The sequence below is a fragment of the Diorhabda sublineata genome, chromosome 1 (genome assembly GCF_026230105.1).
Source record: "Diorhabda sublineata isolate icDioSubl1.1 chromosome 1, icDioSubl1.1, whole genome shotgun sequence".
Lineage (NCBI taxonomy): Eukaryota > Metazoa > Arthropoda > Insecta > Coleoptera > Chrysomelidae > Diorhabda > Diorhabda sublineata.
The window spans coordinates 27,641,107-27,667,904 of record NC_079474.1 but is presented as its reverse complement, the minus strand read 5'-3'; the positions used below and the strand labels follow the sequence as shown (position 1 = coordinate 27,667,904).

Sequence of the window (26,798 nt, the reverse complement as noted above, 5' to 3'; positions counted from 1 at the left end):
GTCTTTTTCAGATATACTTGACTACACTTTTGAATGGAGTATTTCTTTTTCAGGTATACTCACAAATGATGTATTTCTGGAAAATATTTTACGTTCACAGGATTTCAACAACTCAAACAAGTACTGAGTTTAATTTTTCGTTAGAAGAAACTATAACTATATTCTTTACAAAATATTTTATATTAATATTTTGAACGTTTTAATCCAGATTAGAACAAATCAACAAAACAATAGATGGATTTGCGCAGTTATTGAACTCTTCTTTTCGATATGTATAAAAGCCACCTAAAAATAATTAGATAATTATCTAAAAATTATTTTCCACCCCCTATCGACTTGGGGTTAGAGGGAGGTATATACAATATATGGAAGGTGGAATTAGCCGTCGGTCAATGTTTTTAAATTAGGTTAGGTTCTGCTCAAGAACACTATTTATACAACATCTTTCCGTGTTCTTTTAACACCCCTCTCCCCCACAACAAATCTTGATCCTTTTTGCACCCTATTTTACCATAAAAAAATTGTTATTGAATTTTCAATTTTTCCATATGTATTTTTCTATGATAAAATAATAAGTACATATGGTTACGTCAATTAACAAATATAATTGTTCATAATTCCACTGAATTAGTTTCATATATTTTTCACACATTACTTTCACTATTTAGCTGCATTTTTTGTTTAAATATTTTCTAATAAAATTTATAATTTGTTAACACACGTAATTCCGAAAATGTCAAATTTTTATTTTTTAACTCTCTCTATTTATTTAACAAGGGATGACTGACAACTGGAATAATTTGTTTTTGTATTCAGTAAACTTTTCCTTATTACCCCCCACAAACCCAAGTCGATAGAGGGTGGGGGATGATTTTTAGATAATTACCAATAATTATTACTACTTAAGTAGAAAAATAAAAAATAGAATGGGAGCGACTTGAGCCTGGGACCTCCTGCATGTGAGCTTCGTACTTTAGCCACAACACTACGGACACCTTGTATGTATGGATTTCTGGTCTCGTATACAATGCGACCCAAAGGATCTGTTGTGTCTCCCTTTCTTGTTGCGATACTGGAGAACACTTAGTGTTTACAGATGATCCATCATTCTTACTCCTTTTAAACAGTCTAGAATGTGGGATGGCTTTAATTACCAGAGATCTTGGTCTTCTATTTCATATATACCCTGGAGTTCCTTAGTGTTTAACACTTCGAGAGAATGTGGATAGATGTTTCGACCTCTATGCAACAAAATCTGCACGCCGCATTATTTGCTAGGTCTAAAGTTTTCAGGTGTTTCTTGAGGCGACAGTGCCCTGATAGAACTACTGTCTTTGCCTATCTCAGCCCCTGTAGGTTATCCAATAATTGCTTTTATCTACCTTCCTTTCCAGTTTTTTTTCCATTGTTCTGTAGCTTATCAGCTATTTCATTTCCCTTCGCTCCGTTGTGTCCATTGTAGGGTAATTTTGTTTTTCTTACGTAGCTCGTTTAATTTTTCTAGGCAATCCCAAACGAGTTTGGATTTTATGATATTGGAGCTTAGAGCTCTAATAGCTTCTTGACTATGGGACAGAATGATGATCTCCCATTTGCGATAGTTCCTCTTTAGAGACATTTACAGTGATTGGTTCTGGGCCCGTACACTTCTATTCCAGTTCCATTTGGCATTTATGTTTATTTCTTGTATGTTGTTTTGATCCCATTAGCTTTAACAGTTTTTCTCAAAGCTAAAATTTCCGTTCTGATGCATGTTCCAGGGTTGATCATTACTTAGGAACAGGTTTTCTTTGATGATTCTGTCTCTAAGCATTCTAAGTGATGTTTTCACTACCAGTACTATGTGGGGAGGTGGAAGATTTAGAATCACTTCTAGTACAGCTGTTGAGTAAGGTTTCACGGCCCCAGTTGCACATAAGCAGGCCAGTCTTTGTACTTTTGAGAGATTGTTCCTCGTGGTATTTAGACTAGTTCTAGTACCCCAAACCACTGCCCCATATGTGATGATCGATCTCATAATTGCCATCCACCAATCCACCGTAATATCTTTGGGTTCAGCCCAATTCCTCTCTGTAAAGTTTCTGCACTCCATCAGGGCTTTCGTGATTATTTTTTTTTCATGTTTGTTCCAGAGAAATTCACTATCTAATGTGAGTCCTAGATATTTTCCCTCTGTTTAGGTAGGTAGGTCTTGTTAGGATTGACGTTTAGCTCCACCGATCGACACCACCTTTTTGTATTGTTGAGTCCTTTTTGAACTGTTACAGGGTGTATTTTAAAAGCATTATTTTGTGTAGTTGATTATGTCGTCTGCATATCCTTAACATGGTATGCCGATCTCAGTCTACCCGCATAAGAGTTCGTCTACTTCTAAGCTCCACATAAGTGGGGACGCGACTCTCCATTTTGGGCATCCTCTGTTTGCAGTGATTGAAATGATGTCTTGAACTACTTTCATTACTCCTGTTCTAGTAGATAGTAGCTGAGTCATCGATCTACTCCTCTCGCATCTGAAGCTTTTTTAACAGCGTTGTGTGGAGTATTGTCAAGGGCGCCTTCTATGCATAACAAGGCATACGGAGACCTTAGTAATGACTTTCTTTACGCACTAACGCGTAAAGTTTTACGTTCTCGAAAGTGAGTAATTTAAGCAGAAGAAAATATTTTCGATAGTATTATAATCTTAAATACAAATAAACAATAATGTGATTAATGAAAATCTATGTGAATATAGAATCAAAGTCTCTTTTTTATAATTTCATTGGATTTACCGTACTTCCGTGACGAAAAAAGCCATCCTGTTTATTCGCCGTCAATGTTTTCCGCTGTCGTTCATCTGTAAAATTTTCAGACACGTTTAGAGTAATTGTATAGTTAACAATGTAAAATTCCCGATTTGACCTTTTAGACTTATCGTTGATCGTGCCATGGCCCCATATAAGGTTCTTCATCGGTTCTCAAGTCGCGGGTCGTGGATGCAAAGGGCAATGTCCATTCTTTGCGGACAAAAGAAACGGATTCTTGCTTATCCTCCAAGAGAATTCAAACAAAAAATAATACCTTTTCTAAGATATAAGTATACGGGACATTTGATATATATTTACGTTATTGGTAAAGAATAAACTAATTGAATGTTTGGAAGAGGTGAAAATGATAGAAACTGCATTTCTTCCCGTTTGAATACAAAATTTGTATAAAATTTTGAACAAAACTTTTTATCTTATGTTTTTTAATATAATTCTATCCATTAAAAGTTTGATCCTTTTCTCATAGACCTCAAAAATACAAGTATACCAATATCATCGTTAATACGTTCTATGAAGGTTGCTGACCTCAACCTAAATACATCAGCACTTATCAAAGTAAGTTTTGGAGGCTTAGTTTTTGTTTGACAATTGTATATGGGTATTTGTGAAGATTTTTCTGAAAATATTTATTTTTAAAAGGCAATACGCTACGCAAATCAAAAAGAAGTTTGACATTGTGGTGTTCCGCACCATCATTTACGACTACAAAATTTTTGTCAGCTGAATTAGAACGTGGTCATATCAGCTCTTTTTTTCTTCTCAATTGCAATGTTGAGAGTATAGTGAATTTTAACCTCGAGCTAAAAGATCTATTCCCATGAGGCAGGTCGGATCAAAGACAAAGCAATAAGTGTTCTGGCCAATGCCGCGATAAAAATTAAGCTACATCTTCTTCGATTAACGTAACGAAGATAGACCTTTTTGTGGAAATTAACATCTAATAACATGCAATTGCAAGGAGAGAGATGTAAACCAATGACTGAGTTCGATGTTGTTGCACCTCTAGAACCTTTGATGAGATACGATAATATTGAAGCCAATCAGTAGATTGTGCCTCTTCCGCAGCATTCAATACAGTTTAGTATTGGTATATGGGAAAATGTAAACGTAGAAGAAAAGAATAATTTCCGAGTGGTATAATTAACACACAATTATTTATCCTCATTTTTTGAGTGGATCGTTATCTGCAATTATATCAGTTCTCGCCAGTTTTGATACCAGTGTTCTTCTAGATTTTCCTCTAAGGGGTTATTTAAAATCAAAGATTTATGCAAAATCTACAGTTCCCAAACCGGATTAGATTCGAAGTTAATAAAATTATCTTTAAGTTATTCATAAAGTGAAAGACGAATGTGTTGGTAGAAAAGTTTATTGTTAAGAGACCTTTCAAGAAATAGGTATTTAAGGCACAAGTCATATATCACCTAGTCACATAACATCAGTTTTCTTCAGTTTCTTTTTTTGGTGTATGATTTATAAGTTTAATTTTCATATCCAAACTCTGATTTTTCATTTTTCACTATTCGACACTATATCGTTTACCTCAAATGGTCGCCAGAAAGTCATAACCATAAGTGAAATCAAATATTTAGTAAAGCGACTTCTTTGAAATAATCAGCCGGCTTTTTCATCTGAATGCTTCCAAGAGTATGTGTTCATTAGCGACACTTAGATTTCTTACCGGAGTACTAGTAAAATTCTTTACTGTTATCGTGGGAATGGGTATTATAAACACTCCTTTAAAATTCGCCTCAGTAAATCAGTTTGCGGTTGTACTTTTTTTATACTGTTTAAAAACTGATAAAATATATCTCCCATTTTCCCTGTGTAAGAGTTAGTTAAGTTTGAGATTACTCACTACTGTTACAAACTCATCTCTGCCCTGGAGCCGGTCCTGCTTGAATATAGTTATAGGGGAAGGTGAAATACCCAGAATTAGTTTGATATTTGTTTTTATGTAACTTTTTATAACAAGCGGTTTATTTACATTGTTTCTTTTGAATAATTTTCTAGATCTAAAGATCCATTTATTTACTTGTTTTGTTTATTTTTCTAGATCTTTGGAGAATTATTTTTGGATATATAAGGAGTTTATGTAGCGCAATTAAGTTCAGTTTATGATAAATAGTCGTAGTGAACAGACCGAAATAGAAAGTAATCGAGAATTTAAATAAATTATTGAGTGATAGTGATAAGTGAATTACTATAAGTTAGTGTAGTGTAGTGTATAGTGTTTCTGAAATAAACTATAATTCACTCGACGAATAGAAAGAGTGTTAATAAATACGAAAAACATTACAATACATTATTAAAAGATTTTCCAATTGAGACAATAGAAGATCTACATCTATTTAAAAAAATCAACGATAACATCATTGTGTCATTTCCAAATACAATTAAACAACATCGGCATTTAAAATGAAAAATAGTATAATTGTGGGAAAAATATTGAATTTAACATGGTCTACTTAATGAATTAGTACGTACCCAAACGTATATATATATATATATATATATATATATATATATATATATATATATATATATATATATATATATATATATACTGATAAGTAGCATGACCTTTATATATTTTTAAAATAAGTTTAGGTTAAATACCTATACGATAAGTGGAAATTAACATGCCGTCAACTATTTTAACCTAATAAAATTTGTTTCGACTGATAATACTAGAAAGTTTAACGGCAACATGTAAAACATGTAGAACAGCATTAATTGTACACGTTTATAAGATAAGCCGGATATTTTTTTCAGATAAACTAAGTTTTTCTTATCTCACAACACAAGTGTGGTATGAGAGCACGTTCATACGATACGGATTCGGGCTTATTAGCGTAAACTGCATTTGCGGGTATATACACGAACAAACGGTAAACAGTACGCGGCAAAATAACCGGTGCCGTTGCTATTGACATTCGGTATTTTCATCGAAAAGCGATTCGTCAATATAATCAAATGCAATTAGCACCTAGGCTTTTGATAATTTTTTTTAAATTTTATATTATTCAAAATCGGAAACCCGATATGTATTGTTACAAACTCGTCAACGACATGGACCGAGCAACCGGTCCTGTTGGGTTATAATAGAAATTTGGCAAATACGCATGTTAGTTTCATGTTTGTTTTTTCACATATTTTTTTATAAACAACAGAGAGTTGTTCAATTATTTTCTCATTTGATCTAATTACAAGGAAGGTCTTTTTATTAATTTGTTTGTATGTTTTCTAGTATTATTGAGAAATTACTTTTGGGTACATATATTAGTTTATTGATGAGCTAAGAAGTCCGATTATAATGAAAAGTCAAAGTGAAGAAACATTACAGTATGTTATTTATAGAAAGAAACAAGTTTTTGTGTAATTTTCGTTGAGAAAAACTTTTCGTGTATTTATTTTGTTGTTAAGAATAGTTGTTTAAAGTACAGTTGCTAGTAATAAGTCAATACTTTTTTATGCTGCTACAACTCGTTTCTCGACAAAACAACAAAAAATGTGTCTCGATATATTTTTCTAGCATAAAATATCGAAAAAGGAATTAAAATATAAAACGCTAGTACATCGATATTAATCTAGCATTTAAAAGATTATGGCTTCAGTATTTTGGGATGTGCATGGAATATTGTTCATCGACTATCATCAAAAAGGAGAGACAATCAATAGCGAATGCTACATAGAGTTTTGTACCGTTTGAATACAAAAATCAAGGAAAAACGGCCTCATATCGTCGAAGAAACATCACTGTTTCACTATATAGACACAGACAATGCACCGATTCAGTCGATAGCAACGATAGTTAAATTGAACGAATTATACTTCGAATTCCTTCCTCATCCACCATATAGCCAAGATCTGGCCTCCAGTGACTACTATCTATTCGCTAATCTCAGAAAAATGCTCGTCGCTAAGACATTTAACTCAAAAGAAGAATCAATCCTTCTATAAGCCCGGCATCGAGAAGTTAGAGAATCGTTGGAATGTTGTATTGCTCTTGAATGAGATTAAATTGACGAATAAAATCGATTTTTGGACAAAAAAATGTGTTTTTCTTAGTTAGTTACACGACTTATTGAGTGATGTGTTATGTAATATTTGATTTACCCTTACTTCCGTAACAATACATTCATCCAAATTATTCGCCGTCAATGTCTTCCACTGTTGTTCATCTGTAAAATTTTCAGATACGTTTAGATTAATTGTATGTTTAACAATGTGCAATTCCCTTTCCGACCTTTTAGATTTATCGTTGATCGTGCCATGGCCCCATATAAGGCTCTTCTTCTGATCTCACGTCGCGGGTCAAGTTGATTATTATTATAACTTTGAACGATTTTTTTAGATTTGTTTTTCCAAGACTACTGTTTGTGGAAATTTCTTTTTATGATTGATCCCCAAATAAGGACCAACAAATAAGAATAAATAGCGCTGAAAAAGCGTATTTTCACAAATTAGTACTATAACAATAAAGATGTATAAATTATATTTTTAATATGATAGAAAATCACTTCGAGCTACCTCTCATTCCCGGTACAGAATCTGCGAGGTACATGCTAGAGCTATTAGCTATTTTATTTCCGTACCAATATTTTAATAACTTCTTGTGTTTATATTACCCATTAATAAAAAGGAGTCAAAACGGAGAAGGTGGTGGATGCTATAAAAATACCAAAACAAGACGATGTATCTAGCCATATTAAAGGTTTATTTATACGATCCCACGCATCATCCACTTTATTTGGATTCCAAATAATTGGTTTAATTCCATAACAGCACAAATCTTTATTCCACTTTACAATGATAAAAAAATGTTCTTGTCGTTACATTCAATCAACAGAAAAGTGAGCCATCTCGAGAGTGTGGTTGATTGCCTTATAAAAAGATTTATATTTATTTTTGCTTGCTTTAGGCGCTTTCAGCAATTTTATTGAATCATTTTGTTTTCCTTTTCTCCTAGCAATTTTTTTTCTTGAAGCGATTCTGCTAGTACTTGACAATACTGGGATAAATTTAATCGCTCGTTCGGGAATAGGCGGTGAAGAATTTATTTGTAACATATTGTTAAAATGCCGCTTATTCTTTTTCTTCTATTTATATTGTTTGGTTCGTCTCGTCAATTCTTTTTTTTTGTTCTTTGGGCTCTTCGACTAAATATATTATACCTATTACCAATCCTTTTTTTTTTCTATATCTTTCCATTTTTTTTATTTTTCCATACTTCTGTTTATCTTGCTTAAAATTTTTCCCAGCTTTTGACATGCTGAGTTTTTTGTTCTCACATGTTTCCTAAGTTTGTTTCTGTTCTCAGCTTTTCCCTAAGTTTTCTTTTCCATTTGTATTTTAATCGGAAATTTAAATACACAGAATGACTTTATGCATAACTAAAAAATAAACTATTGGTTCGAAAACTATTTTCGTAGACCGGTATCACTTCCGTAGACACAGAGGCTCTACAGAAATGATGTCCACAGAATATTTGAACACCAATATTTATTTATCCATTGGAAATGTTGAGTTACGCCTGCAGACATTTTCATTTATGTCGATCAACAATAATGCGATGTATTATGGGGTTTCAGAAGAAATCAGGCAGCTTCAGAGCTAGATCATCATAGAGAATTCGACTCTTGATTGGTGCTCAATTGCAAACAGCGACTTGGCTATGTCCGTGTCGTGATTGTGAGTAGGCGAAAACTCGCTAATGGTCCAAAATTGATCTTCGATCATCGATAAACTTGCAGTCACGTTGACTGAACACTAGAATAAAGGAGGATCGTGCTTCAGATAAACTTAGAACTTATTTGAAACTATGAATGCAGAAAATTGGACTAAGACATGCAAAAGCATTGTAAAAATTTGTATTAAACGAAAAATGACCTATGGAGTGGGTTGATTACTGTTTGGAAGAAAAACCTGGTATTCAGTTCGTATCTTATTCTCGTCTAGGCGATTTGATCTAGGAGATACATGAAGTGTTATATATTGGCTTCGTGAGGGACTGTTTCACACTGATAAAGGACAACGCCCAACCAACCGCATCAATCTTCTATTAAATAATTGAGACTAGCTCCAATACGTGTGAATGCTGAATTTGTGGCTAAGTCATTCAGCTATTCTGTACTTCCCTTTTTTAAAAAATATGGTGTGCTCTACTATATAATATACTATTCTGAAAGGATTGAAAAATTTCTAAGCAACAATATTTAACTGCCTTAGTATCAAACTACTAATTTTTTACAAAACTTGTTAGCAAACGCTAGAGGTTGCGTTTTATTTGTAAAAGTGATCCACAAAAAATTTTTTCACAAAAACGAAGTAAATATCAAAAAAATTAAATGACGATCATTATGTCATAAAGTCTTCATCAAATAACGTATCCAATATATTCCCAATTTCGTAATAAAGGACTCGGGAAGTGGAAGGAAAATTAAAAATGTAAATACATTTGTGTCTATATAAAATCATTTAGTATAAACCTGTGTAAGGCTAAAGCTATCACACTCAAACGGTTTTGTGCGGGAAAAGAAAAGTTACCCTACAAGTATAGCGTAGCGGCATCTCGTGACATCAGTATAACAAATGTACAACTTCTTTAAAAAAGAAAAAAGAAAATGGTGAACTTACGCATGATATCTAACATTTAACTTTTTTTACAGAAGGCACAATCGATAAATTACCACTTCATCGACCGGGTTCTACAGCTGAAACATTACGTCTCGAAATAAAAGACCAATTTAGCAGCGAGATTTACAATTCTGTACAATAATAAATTTGTAACTTTCGAATTACTTTATACGGTTAAAAAAAGAAGCATAAGGAAGTTCTGGACACATAAATAAAATCGTGCAGAGTTGTAAAGAAGTTGGAATTTGCTATATAAGAACAAGAGAACGGGAGAGTGTGTGTAATGAAACATTTTAAGTAGGCATTTTGAAAATGCGACTAATATTAAACCTAATATATTTGTATTTATTGAAAAAAACGTTGAAAAACCTGCACTTACTACTAATAACACGAATAAAGTTTAACAGCTAGTGATATTTTTGATAATTTAGTCAAGGCCTATTTTTTGAGAGGCTTAACCAAGTGTCATCCTTGAAGATAAGACTGGACGGCAGTGGCAGAACATCCTCAATCTATAAAATAAAACGCACAACTTTTTGTTGATCGTTAAGGGCTACAAGTTTTTTCGGTAATCCTCTGGTAAAACATTTCTAAGAGGGTGATACTCTCCTAACATGTCAAGGAAGCAATTAATTTTTTTATTATTTAGTTAAGCTTTATTTTTCAGTATGTTATTTTATGCACTACCTCAAGTGAATATAACCATTGGCAGAATGAAAATCGGAAAACGAAGGAAGGCAATTATAGAAGACATGGAATAACTGACAGTACCACAGAAATTGATACGATTGGTGAAAATAACTATAACATCCGAAAATTTTGAACTAAATATAAGGGTGAAACAAAATGATGATAATATTTTCCAATCTCCTTTCGGTCACTTTAGTGCACAGCACTACTTTGCATTATCTGACCACCTGGTATATTGAGGTCGGTGTAAGTCAGACAACGCTTTCGAAAAATCGCAGAGGTATCCATGCAGAAGGTCTCTTGAGTCCATACTTTTTTAGAGTAACGTGACTGGTCGATCTTATCGATCTAACACTCGCGAACATCCTTCATTTCGTTTTGCTGCACTACATCATAATGTTCATTTTGGAGAATGGGTAAGCAGGCGAGGAATCGCTGAGTGCCTCGCATGGTCATGTGACCTGACACCTTATGATTTCTAGCCGTGGGGAACTTATAAAGGACCGCGTTTTTGCAAGAGGACCACGCACCCTTCCCCACGTTCGAACTGCAATTGAAGAAGAATTTCCCATTGATCAATTTCAACACTTACAGTAATCCTTTTTCGAATCCCTTTTGAAATTTATTTTTATAAATTCATTTTAACGCAGCATTTTTTTCTCGTAATGGAAATTTCCGGCCTGACTTATACCGACCTCTGTATACAATGACGTTGAATATATGCTTGAAATCGATCAAAATTTTCTCAATATCGGTAATGAAAAACAGATTACTGCTAAATTATGATCGGAAAACGATTAATAAAATGAAATATTTTCTCGTTCAAATGTAATAAAGTCAATAAAATGGACATTTATCGCTACCTACTCTTTATTTTATGATTTTCAAAGGGCAACAGATCTTTTCATATGATCGGCGAGGCCGTAAGATATAAATAAACCGCAACGGACTCGAAGGACGTCTAAATTTCTACCAACTGATAATGGCATTACTAAATTCAAACAATATTTCCCAGATTTCTCTCTTTTAAAATCAAATATTTCATCCTGAAAACATAATAAAAGAGAAAACTATATAAATTTGCTTAGTTCAAGTCTACACTTGGATAAGTCTAAGTAGCCTGGTACCAAAGTTTGTATTATACATAAGGGTTTTGTTTAGTTGCTGTAGCAGCTAGTGCCCAAGAAAGATCGTAAAAGCAACCTGAGAAAGCCTCCTAGACATCGAGTCTGTTTCTCAAAATGACGCTGTTTCAATTCAGAAAGTGTACAATTGAATACAAATCAAATCAGATCAAACCTAGAACGGAACTTTACAAAGTAGAGATTATGACAGGGATAAGACAAGGAGATAACTTTGTTAACTCCCTGTAGTTACGTTCATTCGTTAGTTTTTATCGACAAATAGTCAGACGACATCAAGTTTTTGGAAGAGGATTAATTGAATATTAAAGACTCTGAACAAGACGAAATCGTGTGTGTTAACGAGACCCAAAATTTAAAACCGTTCAGCAACTCGAAATGTTTAAATAGTGGAATAGAATACTAGATAGAGAGCCTCCTTGACGGGGAACTTTTTCACTTTAAAGTCTTCCAATATTTTCCTTTCTATTATTACTTTCGTGATAAAATAGATTCGAGGCAAAGAAAGATGATCTACGCGCCTATTATCAGGCCCATTTAATGGGAGTAGACAAAAATTGTTGAATTTATCCCGAAATATGTACATACGGTTTTTGCTAATAGTTTTATATCATTGCTTTCCCTTCTTCTTGTTAGGGGTTGTTTTGTGCCTTTATACAGGGTGTTCCAAAACGTTCGCATGCCAGTTATTTCGATCGCAATTAAAATAAATAAGAAGCATTTTACCCTCTAAAAACGCCAAAAAATTCAACGATCTATAATAATATGCGCCGGAAAACCTTCAAGTACGTTGTAGAAACAAAAGTAAATTCAAAAATGCGGCAGCAGCTAAATACTTTTATGGCTCTCTCGATCGCTCTATAGGAAGGAACTTAATCGTTCTACAAGCTTTGATTGGCTAAACCTTATTGTTAATTTTCGATTAATCTATGCGTTATAGAAATGTGATTGTTTGGTGATTTTTAATCGTTTTTTTTTCGCTTAATGCAATTTACAATGGAGATAATAAAATTTAGTCAATGTTTAGAAACCGAAACGTGTTTTTAACTGTTACAATAAGAATAAAGTCTTTTATTGCTAAAGCTAAATTGAGTTTCATCTTGTAATAAATTGTTTAAACTATCGAGTCCTTTGAGTTTAATAAATGATTATTCTATAGATTCTGTGTAATCCAATTTCTATTTGAACAGTAAATATCTACTATTTCTATAACTACCTCTCATTATCTGCATGAAAATTTACACCACAGATATAAATAAACTGATGCTGCTATTGAATTTACTTTGAACTCGAACAAATAAATACAAATTTGTGTAGAGGCAATTAATTCTATTTTGAATATTATTCATTATTATGTTATAGTAATCATTTTAAATGCAATACTAATTAAAATAACCTAATAAATGTTTATCAAAATTGCATAAAACATACAAGGTTACGTCAGTATAACTTAAATAACAATTTATTGAAATAAGGTAAGAGGATCAGAGGTAGACAGTGTACCTACAGCCGATACTTTCTAGTTTCGAAATTAAGAAAACTATAATTGTCTTCATCTACTTATTAATAGGTAAATTGGAAAGAGGATCCTCTTCATGTATTTAAACACCTTTGGGTTTATGTCACGTGATAATTATGTGATTCTAATAAGATTTTGCTACAGTAAGTACTCTTAAAAATACAGACTCTCAAAATTCAAATTCAGAGTATATTTTCAGTTTTCTGACTTTGGGGTAATAACCATTTAACTGCAGGATTTGAAATCAAAGTTACCTTATTTTCAAAATGAGTAGTATATCGACATTGGGTACACATATTTTTGATTCATATCAGTAGTTGACATGTTATAGCGACTATAGGTACAATGCAGAATATGTTTTATCAGAAAGTCGATAAAAAATAAATACGGGATAGAGCAAAAAGCAAAAAAATTGTTCTGCCTGCAGAAATGATATACCTCTGGCAACTGCTACAAAACATGTACCAAGAAACTTCATGGAAAATATCCTGGGACCTTTCCCAATGTTTCCTCCAGAACAAGAAACTAGTAGCAAGATCGGATGTAAATGGTTTCATGTGTCGCCATCCAAGTATATCCCAGCGAATTAGCAAAAAATTAAACTGAAAGTTATTGAAAAATAATTTTTACCCAAGTACCATTTTACTTAGTACTAACTACCCAATAGCTCCGCATTAAAATGGAAAATATTCTTAATTTTTTCATTTGAAATTTTTTTTTAACGAAATATCCTCATTAAAGTGTCTGCCACTGGTGCTCTTATCTTACACATTTTACCCACGATGTAGATCAGCGATTTTCAAAGTGATTAATATCGATCCATTGGGGTGAAAAACGGGTTCCTTGAGTTGTAAATAAACTAAAATTAATTTTGAAGGTCAACGAAATTTAACTTTAATTCTTTCAATATATAGTATAAGTTGATCTATGATGCATATACGCGATTTAACGCGAATGGCATCATGTTCGTGTCCAAACATGCTCCTGAAATTTTACTACATGACAAGCCTGTACAATCGCAGGGAACCATGAAGCTCTTTGCTAGCAAAATTTTTAGATATAATCAAAATTTGAAATAAAAGCCGTTAAGTATAAATTTATTACTTGACTAATCGTATCAGTCTATCCTTTATAGACAAAATTTAAGTAGAATAGAATATTCACTGTTTACGCATGTGTCAAAATTACCAATGCTTCAAGATAATGTTATTCATTTGTCTTTCTCTTGGGTGCATTAGATGGGTATCCCAAAAAGTGATTTTAAAATGAATTCCTAAAATGATACTAAATCCATATATTATCATGGTGAAAGAAGAAGCCAATGGGATAATGAAAGAATAATTCAGACAAGGAGCTTACACTTTACTTCAACGAAAGCTATGACAACTTTTAAACACTGCTGAAAAATACCTTATAGCTTTTTCACCATCATACGTGATGATTCCTTGGAAATTATAGTCTCACCATAAGAGGATGTCATATTGATCCATTAATCATGGAGAATAAGTCCGTCAGTCTTTTCCTGTTCATCTAAATATTTAAGTGTTACTTAGTTCTTTCTACTATTTCCCTCCACAATTTTCCTTCTTTTGTTTTTGATATTCCCCCCTTCATGTCTACAATTGGCATCTACCTTGTTATTTATCACAGTGTATTATCTTCTCCACTTCTTCTGTAAATGTGTCATTACTATCCCAGTCTGCATGCTTTCATGAATGCTTAATTTATAGTCTTGTTTCCGTTAGGTTTGTTATCTCACCATAGGTCACCACAAGGTATTTTTTGTATCTAAAGAGAGCTGTATTCTTGGGGTTCACGGGTTGAATTTTTTGCCCTCTTTAACTCGAGCGCCATCTAGAGGTCAGATACGACAACTGGGCGTCGTCCATATATTGATACGTTTGTATATCATAGCACCATACCTTTGTCTCTCAACTCTTTCGAAGAATTACTGAAAGATGGTGAGCTGCGCTGTAGTGAACTGTATAGAACAGGTAAATACCTGTTCAGATTAAAAATAACCCGTGGGGCGCGTGATATTTCTATCAACAATCTGACCGCTTATATATGTAAACTGCTATTCAACATTACGCGAAATTTCGTTTTTTAGTCTTTTCAAAAGCCTAGTTTGATGGAAAGAAGTGTGAAGGATAGTACCAAGGACTAATTACCCATATTGCATTTTTTACATCCTGATGAAAACGTTCAACATGAATATAAAAGAGAAAATTTTGGATTTTTCGCACAAGAAATAATGAGACTGATCAAGACCCTGTAGAAGAATGGAAATATGAAAATGTCAAAGATGATCTGAGATACTAAATTTCTTAGTTTGATATCGAAATATCTGAAAAAAATCTCAATCACTCCTAGGGAAGTAAGATAGAAATTTCAGAAGGGAAATTGAAATTAAGTGAAAAGAAACAGTATTAAGGCGTATATTGTTTCATCGAATGGAAAGATATAACGACATACATAAAATGATTTAGACGAATTAAAAGCAAGGACGTGACGTTCCGGATATAGTGAGATGGGCCTGAACTAGAAGAAGAGCATGGAGAGATCATGTCAATAGAATGAACAACGATCGACTGGCGAAAATCGCAAAGGAAGAGAGACCCAATACAAGTAGACCGCCTGGAAGACCACCAAAGCGCTGGTATGAGAGCTGGTCCTCGCAGTTACAACTTAGGCTGCCTCTTTGAAAACACAAGACACAGTCTTAAAATAATAAGAAGAAGAAGAAGAAAGCAAGGAAAGTGGGAAGAGTTATTTGGGCATGAAGACAAAATGTGATGTGAGGTAAATCCTGATTCCAGACGAACACGAGGAAATAAGAACACTATGGTGCCGCTTGCACAACAAGTGGAATATAAACATTGCCAAGCACTATCACACGTTTCCCTGGCAGCACTTTCATACGAGAAGGAAATACAAGATTATAGGTGAGGAAATTGTCAGCTTCTAAACTATTGTAATTCTTCATAACTTCATTGGAAAGTTCGTGCGAAAAACTAGTTATTCCAGTCTGTTTAATTACGTCCCGCGTGGTCACTGGTACTTAACTTCCTCCATATCTTCTTAGTGAAGCTCAAACGGGTCACAACAACCACAATCAACTTTCTTCACAGCGCTCATGATCGTGAGTAGTCAATTCCCTCAAATAAGCCATAATTCAGGAAATAATAATCACTAGCAATGCTCTTCTCTCCTCGAAACGCATCAACAATATAGCCGATGCCTTTTTGTCATGACTACTCAATAAGTAGCGCTCAAGGATATCCTGATTGTATTCTCTGGTCAATTTGTAAAACTCTGTTGTTGTGTATTCTTAAGTAGAGACCTGAATACTTGAGCATGTTTTTCGTTTTCTCTCAATTTCTGGATACAAACATTGTTAGTTTTTCTTACCTTTAGTCCTCTATTTTCAGCCTCAGTATGTTATATAATGTTATGAATTTGTTGTACCTAGTTAAAGAAGGCTTTAATGCGGACACACAAAACGAGGAAATGAACTAATATTGAATCACATTTAGCTAGATTAGTAGAAAAGTCAGCAGGTTCATTCATCACACAAAATTTTTATTTTTTTTTCTACTTCACTGTTTTTTTAAATAATTACCTCCTTATCTATTTTTACATAATTTGTTATAATTACTAATTAAACTTCATTTACTGAATTTCATGTCTATTTTAATATTATGTTAAATTTTGATGTCACTCGATATTCACTCAATCAACTGCAATATTTTTAAATCTTGAATAAGAGTTTGTTTAAAAAAAATACAAAAGAACAAATATACATTGTGCTCGAAATAGGAGATATTTCTATTTACATTTCAAGACAAAATCATTATGTTTGGTGCTTATTTTAATTGAAATAAAATTCCTCCACAACGTGTCACATATAACACATTATTGTTAAGTGTCAGAACTACTTAGATGATAAAAAAAATTTAAATTTTCGTTCTTTTCCAACACTTCACCAAAGATTATCTTTTATAAAGTGCTTGAATATCTATACAGGTAAATGTCCATAAATATCACTCAAACTATATTGCAAAAATGTAATGAGACATATGGAAAATATTAATTTGAATTCATGAGAAGTAATCACAGAGTTTAATTTCAGAAAAATTATTTCATACCAAACTTGTAAACATTGGATTCATGAAAATATTTATTACAGAACCCTCTATGATACTAGAACATAATTGTGAATAGGGTACTTGCATATTTTAAAAACATTTATGTCCTTGATATGAAGTAATGTCAGAAAGTAAAATATTTAATTGAAAATCGCAAAAATTTCAAATTTTCAACTACATAAGAGAACGATTCTCATTGTATCTGAGTTGTGACGTCATAGGTTTAATAAAAACATTGAGCAGTTGTCAACTTGAGGATCACGAGCTTATCGTTCCCGGCAACGTAGCGTGAGGTGTTCTAATACAGTTTTTAATTATTAGTTGCGTATAAATATCATTTTTCTATATATAAGAATAAAGTGAATAAACCTTTTATAACATAATCGCGTTAAACATTAAAAGCATAATAAACTTAATTACTATAAAATATCAAAATAAGTTCAATTTTAATCTTACTTACATTAAAATCCTGGCAACAAAAATATTGGGTTGGCGACAAAGTAATTTCGATTTTGTAGTATAAAATAAAACAAAGTATAGTTTTTAATTTAATCTTCCATTTTGCTCAATGTCATTTTGCCATCTTTCATGATTCCGTACTCATAAAATTTCTGATCCTTATCAGCAAAAAACTGAACTAGGTGCGATTGAAGGTCATCGTCATTTGTAAAAGTTTGAGCATTCAAAGAATTCTGCAAACCTCGAAATGAATGGTAATCAGATGGTGCCAGATCAGGGCTGTATGGGGGATATGGCATCACTTTCCAGCCAAGCTCCAAAAGTTCCCCACGAGTTGCCAAAGATGTTTGAGGCCTCGCATTATTATGGTGAAACACTAAACCTTTCCGACAACTCTAGCCGTTTCTCTTTGATTGCTTCATATCCAGTTTCATTAATTGCTGACAGTAAACATCAGAATCGATCGTTTGGTTCCTTGGAAGCAGCTGAAATAACACAACATCTTTGTAATTCCAACAAACTGACAACATGAGCTTTTTTTGTTGTTTTTAAGCTTTCGATGTGGATGGTCCTGGTTCATGATCGTTCATGGTCATTCCCAACTTCAATAGTCCGACCAGAACGTTGCTCATCTTTGAAGGAAAAATCTCCAGAACAGAATTTTTTATACCGATTCTGATACGTTTGCTATTTTAAGCAATCAGCACCATAAACTTCACATATTTCTTTGTGAGCAACAGCAGCTTTCGTTCCTTTATGGAAATAAAAAAGTAAAATATACCGAAAATGTTCGTTTCAGCACTTTATTAAAATTAACCCAAAACTAATAGATTTAATAAAAATCACGCACTACTTGCTTCTAAAGTTTGGTCAATGTGAACAGTATCACGTGACGAACGGCAAAGTACAACACTAACATAAGTTATTTAAAAAATAAATCAACGCTCTCTATCAGTGAAAAGCGGAAGAGCTAAGTTGCCAACCTAATAATTACATCTTGCATAGTTAAAACGTTTCAAACCGTTTTTGTATATTCAAATGTCTTGGCATCATAAAAAAACTTTAATAGGTATTTTATTCGTTGTATTTTTACATCCTGGCACAAAACACGATTTATATACCATTTTTCAGATTAATCAAAGTAAATAAATAACGCTTAGTTTTAGAATAACCAAGAGAATAACAGTCGTATTTACTTTGTGTCATATGTTCAGTGTTTTATACCCATGACGACAAGCAATAAGGCGGGTCTTACTGAAATGTTTAAACTAGATACAAAATTTTTTAATTTTCAATAATTTTTTTCTCTATAAATATTGATCAAAGAATTAAAAAAATACTTATATATAAACTATTCAAAAGCATTTTTTCTCAAACCATGCAACTACCCTATTGTTCAAATTTTACATATTGACCAATTTCCTTGTATTTTCTATGAAATTTATCAGATATATGTCTATTTAAAAATATAAGACATTTTTTCATACCTTCAATTCTAAAATAGATTTCAGAGGTCCAAAATATTATTACTCGCATTGCACTTTATATAAATTCATCAAGATTTTACATGAAATGAAAAATGTTATGAATGAATCTTATTAGATTTTGGGACATAAAACTTTTTATTCCCAAACATGTATTGATATTAGTAAATATATGTCATTGGTAATAGCACAGCATTATTCGATGGATTTGTTGGTTAAAAAATAAAAATTTTAAAACTGCAGAACATCATCAGGTGTATGAATAATTAATTTGTAACAATTTCAAGTAGGTATTTCTTCTATGTCATACATAAGAAATTCATAGTTTTTATAAAATTTAAACAAAAAAAAAACAAATAATGACTTCTGATGACTCTGTCAAAATGAAGACTTATGAAATTAGGAAAAATTGAGAGCAATTGAGACCAATTGTCTCTATATCACGTGCAACAAATGAGGACTGTAATAATATCAAAAAGATCAGCACTGATTTATGTTTAATGATATGTTGTTCTTATCCAATCCCATAATTTTGCTTCCAACATGTAACATGGTTCTCCTTACATGAGTATTCCTAACCCTCAATAATTTATCTACCTTAAGCCCCAATATAAACCCCTAAAATCCCCATAATTACTAGTGATTCCCCCTAAAAAATTTTATTATTTATAAAGCAAATATTTTTAAGCAAATAACATTGAAAATAATAAAATATCATTAAGCAAATAATAAATTACAAACAATCAATAAATAATTTCTTTCGGCAACATCATTTTTTTTAAATTCTTTATTTATAAATTATCGAAAACTTCAAGTAACAAATCATTTTCTTCAGATTCTGATTTTCTAAATTCATACATGTTGAATGATTTCAACATTTTTGCGGATGGTTGAAATGTTGTGCATGATCCACCATTCTGTTGCAGTGTAGATCTAACCATAATCATATTTTGTAAGATTCCAATCGATATTCTCTTATTGTTTACAATGTTATACATTGATATTTAAAGTTATAAAAATCCCTAAAAATATAATACCCCTAAAAACATCCCATTCCAAATTTTTTCTCCTAAAATATAGGTTGGGAGCCCTGCCTTACATGATTATGAGCTCATAAAATAATCATGGTCAGCAAAATTCGTAAATGTATTGAGCTGCATTCTCAAACATATTGTGATTGATTCATAAACAGATATAATTTAAAATTAACTATTCTGAGAATAATGGAAACATTGTGGTATACATTTGCCGGCAATAAAATATTTTGTAATATACTGTGAAAATTTAGAAAGACATTTTTTTTCAGCATTTTGTGGTTACTTTTGATAAAACTTAATTAAACAATTAATAAGGACAAATTTGTTACCAAATATAAGATAGAATCTGATTTTGGTGTTTTATTTACCTAAATTTGTAATAAACAGATATTTTTTGTCATTTCAAACTGGCTCTTCCTTGAAATATTGACAGAATCTATAAATATCTATCTAGGATCAAAGGAAACATTTAATATACAAATTAGGTCAGTATATTTAAAGTTTGCGACTATTTTCAACTCTATTCAAGTTATCTGTGATATCTATTTTGGCTGGGACAATTCCCTTCACACAATAATGTATATATCGAGGTACATATGTATATATACCTTGGCAGCTAAATGAAATATTTCTATATACAAGATGGTATTCACAATCATTCCCTTTAAAATTGTTCTATAGTTAAAATATTTTTAAATCAATGTATATTTTTTCTATTAAAAGTGAAGGAGCCAAAATTTGTTTATATTCTTTGAATTAACAGGGTATATGATACACTATAACTATGTTGTATACATTGCAAGTAAATAGGTATTTAAAAAAAGGGCATTGGAATAAAACAAATATATAAATTATCTATCTTAAAATGCTGATATGTTTACAAACAAAATCATACAAAACTTGATATAGGTAACAGAGTAGGCAAATTGATATGTGAAGCATTATGAAAATTACAATGAAATAAGCACAATAGAAGGTTAATAACATTCAAGGTATTTTTAACAAAAACTAAACTATTATTCAAAATTGTAATTTGTGTAGTCAATAATCCCCAAACATATTTAAAAAAGTCTTTGGTAAACAATTATTTTGCAACATTACTGAACTAGTTAAATTGAATTTGTAATAGCTGGACATAAGTTATTTTTGCCAAAATCTTCCAACTTGACAATATTTAATTTATTTCAACAAACTTACCTCTCTAACTTTATCCCTGCGTTCTCTGGCAACAATATCGTCATCGTCACCCCCTGTTATTAGAGGATAATGATTGCTTTGTGCCGCGGGAATAATAATACGATTCACAAAATTTTCGGCATGGGATTCCTCTAAATTGGAATGTTTAGCTGTAGACGAAGTTTTGATTTTACCTACATCAGGCCTTTCAAGCACTTTTAATTCACCGTCTTGTTCTATTTTGGCTCTAAGCTTAGCTCTATCTCCTATTATATGGGGATCTTCCTTAACATCCTCCTCATGTCGAAGAAGCTTAGGTGCTTCTCCTATGTTTTCTAAAGGTGGTGGAGGAATAAGAAGATCTGGTCCAGCTCTTTTTATTTGGTCATACACTTTATAAACACTTTCAGCTGTGCCGCCGGTCCTGAATTCTGGTAAGAAAAAAAAGGTGCCAAAACATACAATACCGAATGTTACGAACACTAAGAAGACAACGTATTTTTCTCTAGGTCGAAAAGATCGTCTAGAAAACGGCACTGGAACACCATTTACGAATCGTTGATATGTTGGTAAAATTCCCGTTACCGTCATGTTTTTTGTTTACACTAATTTTTTAATCGCAAAAAAATGTTAGCTAACATTCGCGACGTTACGCCATTTACTGATTCACTGACAGCAGCTCGCAGATTTCTATTATGTGAGACAGGAATACAGGTGAAATTAGAAAAACACTTCACCACACTATTTTGACGTCCATTTTGAATTAGGACCGCTCTCTTTCGGAAAATGTATAAACTTTCTGTTAGGACTTCTTTAAAGAGGAATCTAGAAAAGTTACTTTTATCATTACTAACATCTACTAGATGACGCCCAATGTATATAATAATTATTTCAAAGTAATTTTATTTCTATCATTTGAATCAACAATTTTAGGAATAAACATTGAAGATTAAACTCCAAATATTATTGGAACTCTTAAAATATGTGAATAAAATTGCTATTGTTGATTATATAGAAAACTACATGAAATGTAGACCTTTTACGAAAAAATATGTAATGAGCTATTGATGGAGAGGTGGCGCCACAATTGATACATTAATGTTATTTAGAAAGAATCTTTTACACAGATATTACACTCTTTTACATACGTATAACTTAATTGCATAAGTCACAAACTAAGTGATCTGTGGTTGCAGTTATTCAAAACATTCTTTTATCATAGTAGATAAAACAGAAAACTACATAATGTAATAATTGCATATTAAAATATAGTTTTCTTTTAGTAATTAGATAGCGTTAAATTAGTACCATTGAATGATAGATGACGCTACGGTGCAAAGAGAATCAGTTGTTCAAAAATGGCCGTACATACAATATCTATATGCATTACATTACTTTACTTATAGAAAATAAAGGAAGCTGATACCTATTTAAGCTAACTACACAATATATACATTTATTATCAGCTCATTTTGTTTTTGTCAGTAATAAATCCTAATTTCTGCTAGATATTCGATATTTTGGAATAGAATATTAATGACGAATTGAAATTTTGTAACTTTCGTAGAAAGTATAGAGAAATTGTCGACTATAAGGAAATTGGAGAATATAGTTTTTTATCTCTACACTTTGTAGAGAGTTTTTATAATTCATGAATTAATTACTTTCCTCTATTAATGTTCTAAATTGTTTCGTTCTCTCTCTCCCTCTTTCTCTCTCTCTCTCTCTCTTTCAAAGTTACAAAATTGGTCACAATTATTTAATGACTGAAAACAACAAGTTACTTTCAGTATAATTTTGATAATTATTTAACGATTGGAATTACGTTTATCACGAAAAAAAAACACTATTTCTCCTAAATTATGTATAAAATATATCATATTCCTTACAAGATAATTTATACATTTGTGGGAGTACCGAAAATATCAGCAAAAAAATAAAGCCTCCTATTGACATATTTTTCTTACATATTATTTGTAGCATTTAAAAATGAATAATTTAAATTTTTATAGTCCATATTTGCATGGTATATAGCAGCATTTTCTATATTGGGAATAAATGTTAAATAAGCTCAACTTGAAATAATTAAAGTTTATCGGAATAAACTACAAAAATTAGGTGATTATATTATGAAAGCGAAAATGTTTGAAGAATACGTTATTATTAATGACGTACATAATGTCCTAATGTATACTACAATGTATTTTGAATTTGAATTAAATCTTGCGTATCATGTTTTACTTTCATTTCTCAATGATATATTAATATTTTGAAGGAGAGAAAATGTAAAGCACGGTCCTGTTTCCGGTAATTAGATTTCTGCCGGTCACGGTCTGAACTCCATAATTTTGTGTCGTGTGTCTGGTCACGATTTTTTCAGACATTAACAGTTTCATTATAGCAATAAAAGCGAAATAAAAGCAAATGTGGTCATAGAGCTGGATTGCCACATCATTTACTTTAATCTTTTCGCTTACTGATACTTTTTGATATAATTTTCCTTTGTCTTAGGCGACAACTACACAATTTACGATTGAAATTGAGCAAACGTGATAACAATATCAATTATGTATACGGTTATAGAAAAAAGTTTTTTACATTGACGTCTCGAAGTAATTTTCAACCAGGAAATAAAGTGAAAAATAACGCGATTAAGTTTTTTAAAGAAAATTATTTTATTTATGCTCAAAATGAACGCCCCACGTTTCAATGCACTTTTGTAGCGAAGCTTCCACGACTTAGTAGCTAAAAACCAATCAAATTTTTGAATTTTCTCAAAAATACATGAATTGTTCCATCTATTTCATTCTAAAATGACCATCTAAATGTTTCTATAACTTGAAGAATAACCTGAAATCACACACGGCCAAATCAGGCGAATAGGGTGGATGTTAAATGAGTGTTATATTACTCTCACGTAAAAATTGAACTGTTCGCTGTTTAGTATGTGACGATGCATAATCGCGATGCAACATTAACCAGCGAATATCGACTGAATCAAGAAAACTACAAATGAACATTCTGTGGTTTACCACTTTGATGTAACTGTCCGAAAATTTTCAAGCTTAATTACTTTCACCAATCCTGTACTACGAAACAAAGCTGTGCTCATAATATTTTTGAAAGATGTTTTTCTTCTTATTTTTAGCGCTATAGCCCTATAAACACTGCAGGCCTTGATCTCCCTAAGTTTTTTTCTCCAGTTGCTCCTCTCCAGATCTGCTCTCTTTCAGCTACGCAGCTTCAGAAGACTGATCGGGACTTCTTCCTGTCACTTTTTCCGAGATCTTCCAATATCCAAAAACCTTTCTCGACATTTTGTGTTTATCAGTTCGCACTACATATGCCCGCCCATCGCAGTGTCTGCACTAAAGTGCGAGATGTGTAGTTCCTAGTATTTTTGGTATAGCCCATGAATAATCTGTTATGGTTCGAGTTAAAACCAACTTTTTACAACTGTGACTTATTATATGTCATATAATGATCCCTTTTTATTTATTTATACGTTTCTATAACTAAATATGTGCAAAGTGTGCTTTATTTTCCTGGTTTCATCTTCAGATCTCTGAGTTTCCGTTTCCATCTTTGGTAAGCTGTACACCCATGTATGTAAAATCTGTTAATCTTTCTAGATTTCTCTAAGATCCTCATAAACTCCAATTACGTATATGACGATGTAAAAAAGTTGTTGCATGATGATTTATTATGAAAGCAGTATAAATAATTTGGTTATTTATCTAATTCACATTCACACACAAATTTTTGATTTTATAGCGGCTGTTAGCAATCCCTAACCACCTGCGTTCAGCCATCATCTTCACATTCCTTCTTAAAATGCAGCAGTATGCATATTATTTATTGATTCTCCTTCTAATTTCTGCGTTATCGTTTCCATTCTTGGTAAGTTGTACACCCAGGTATTAAAATCTGTCATCTTCTATTGTAACGTTCTGAAACATTTTGTTTGTATGGGCTTATGTTAACACTTTCGTTTTTTCTGTGTTAACTCCTGGTCCTACCTTCTCAGCTTTATTGTGCAGCTCTATATACATGTCTTTAACTGGTGGTAGTAACCTCCCCATTCATCACCCGTTACTAATTTAGAAATAATACGACGTCCACTATTATCTATCAATTCTAATGTTTCCCACGATTTTCATATTCGTTCCAACAGCAATTTTTTTCAAATGAAGATAAATTTGTAAAATTGAATCTACTGTCGCGGATCCAACACCGAGAGTTGCCTCAATCACTTGGTAGGTGCATCTTAGATCTTCTTCGATCGTATATCTCACTCTCTCAATGTTTCCAACGGTAACTGAAGTTCAAGGCGTATCAGCAATTGCTTCATCACCAAGCGATATACACCCTCTTCCAAATTTGCTATGAAAGCAAATTGCAATTGCTCGTGATGGATTCTCAACACCAAAGCGCATCGTAGCCCTTCAAGACTTTGTTGTTCACTTGAACTGAACTTGCTATGACAGTAGATCACAGAGCGGATAAGTTCTCCGGACCAATTCATATTTCTTTGTCAAATCGTATGTACCACTATTTACTCCGTGACAGCAGCGATTCGACGGCAGTCACAGCTTGTGGTATTCGAAAATACAGTGCTGTCTGCCACCTCTAACTCCTTTATTTTTATGACATCTCAAAATATACTTTCTTACTATAGCATTAAAAATGTGTGGAAGCTGCAAGTCTTTTGAGGTAGCAGAAGAATCCATGTAAAAAATATATACAAACCAGAATGAATATAGAAATAAATAAGTTTTTAAGCGACAAAATTCAGGAGGTTATTGCTTGTATTCTATTTCGGTTTTGAGTCAATTTTGAGACACTAAAAATAGAATTAATTATTAATTTTGGTTACTTAACAGTATCGCTTCTATGAATCGTAATGAAGCTGTATATACAACGAGATGGCAGATTCAATTTTTTTAATTAAAAACAAGGTTAATGATCACATTCAACGGACATAAAAATGTTTCTATAAATATTGTATAAACCGAAAAAACATTGAACCCATTTAAAAATAGAGGTGAGTATAGCTTTTAACAAGTTTTAAGGATTATTTGCAATCTTATAACATACACTCATTGCCAATAGCACCAAAATTCAACTGAAGAGAAAATATCACATCAATCTCAATTTCATTCCTATTATCAAATTTGATCTGTACCAAATATTGGAGGCTTCCCATTTATAATGGCATTATTTCTATGGGAGGCTCCATACATCCGACAACGTTGCATTTAATACCAGTAAAACTATTTACTGCGGATAAACCTAACCTAACCTAACCTAAATGTTTCAATGAATAACATCGATTTTGATTAATAAAAAACTTGATTCGTGAAGTGAAAAATACTTTTTAATTGGATACTTATGAATAGAAAAAAGAAAAGGTATACTAATTTTACTCTATACTTAAGGGTAGAATAAGTGTTCACCATCCACGATTTGGTGTAAATTAAATCATCACTTGAGGTCTTCAGCGCTCTTCTTTGTTGTTCACCCTCCTTCCTACTTTCATGGATTGAATGACTATCCGTGGCTATCCTCTCCTTTTCTTCAGGGTATTACAATACACATTACCTTCTTCATCTGTTCTTTGAACGTTGGGTCTGTGTTTTCCCCACCCTCTATGAGAGATAAATCTTTTGGTCTCTTATTAAGATTAACATGATTGAA

At 32.3% G+C, this 26,798-nt stretch overlaps 1 protein-coding gene across 1 annotated transcript in view; it reads right to left on the bottom strand.

Annotated features, from left to right (window-relative positions):
• The window catches only part of LOC130452349 (mannosyl-oligosaccharide alpha-1,2-mannosidase IA-like), a 158,664-nt gene extending 136,815 nt beyond the window's left edge, over positions 1-21,849 (bottom strand). Inside the window, exon 1 of the mRNA XM_056791555.1 lies at positions 21,123-21,849. Within this exon, the coding sequence (XP_056647533.1) occupies positions 21,123-21,692 (570 nt within the window). The 5' untranslated portion in view covers positions 21,693-21,849. The remainder of the gene's footprint in view (positions 1-21,122) is intronic.
• Positions 21,850-26,798: the final 4,949 nt, after the last annotated feature.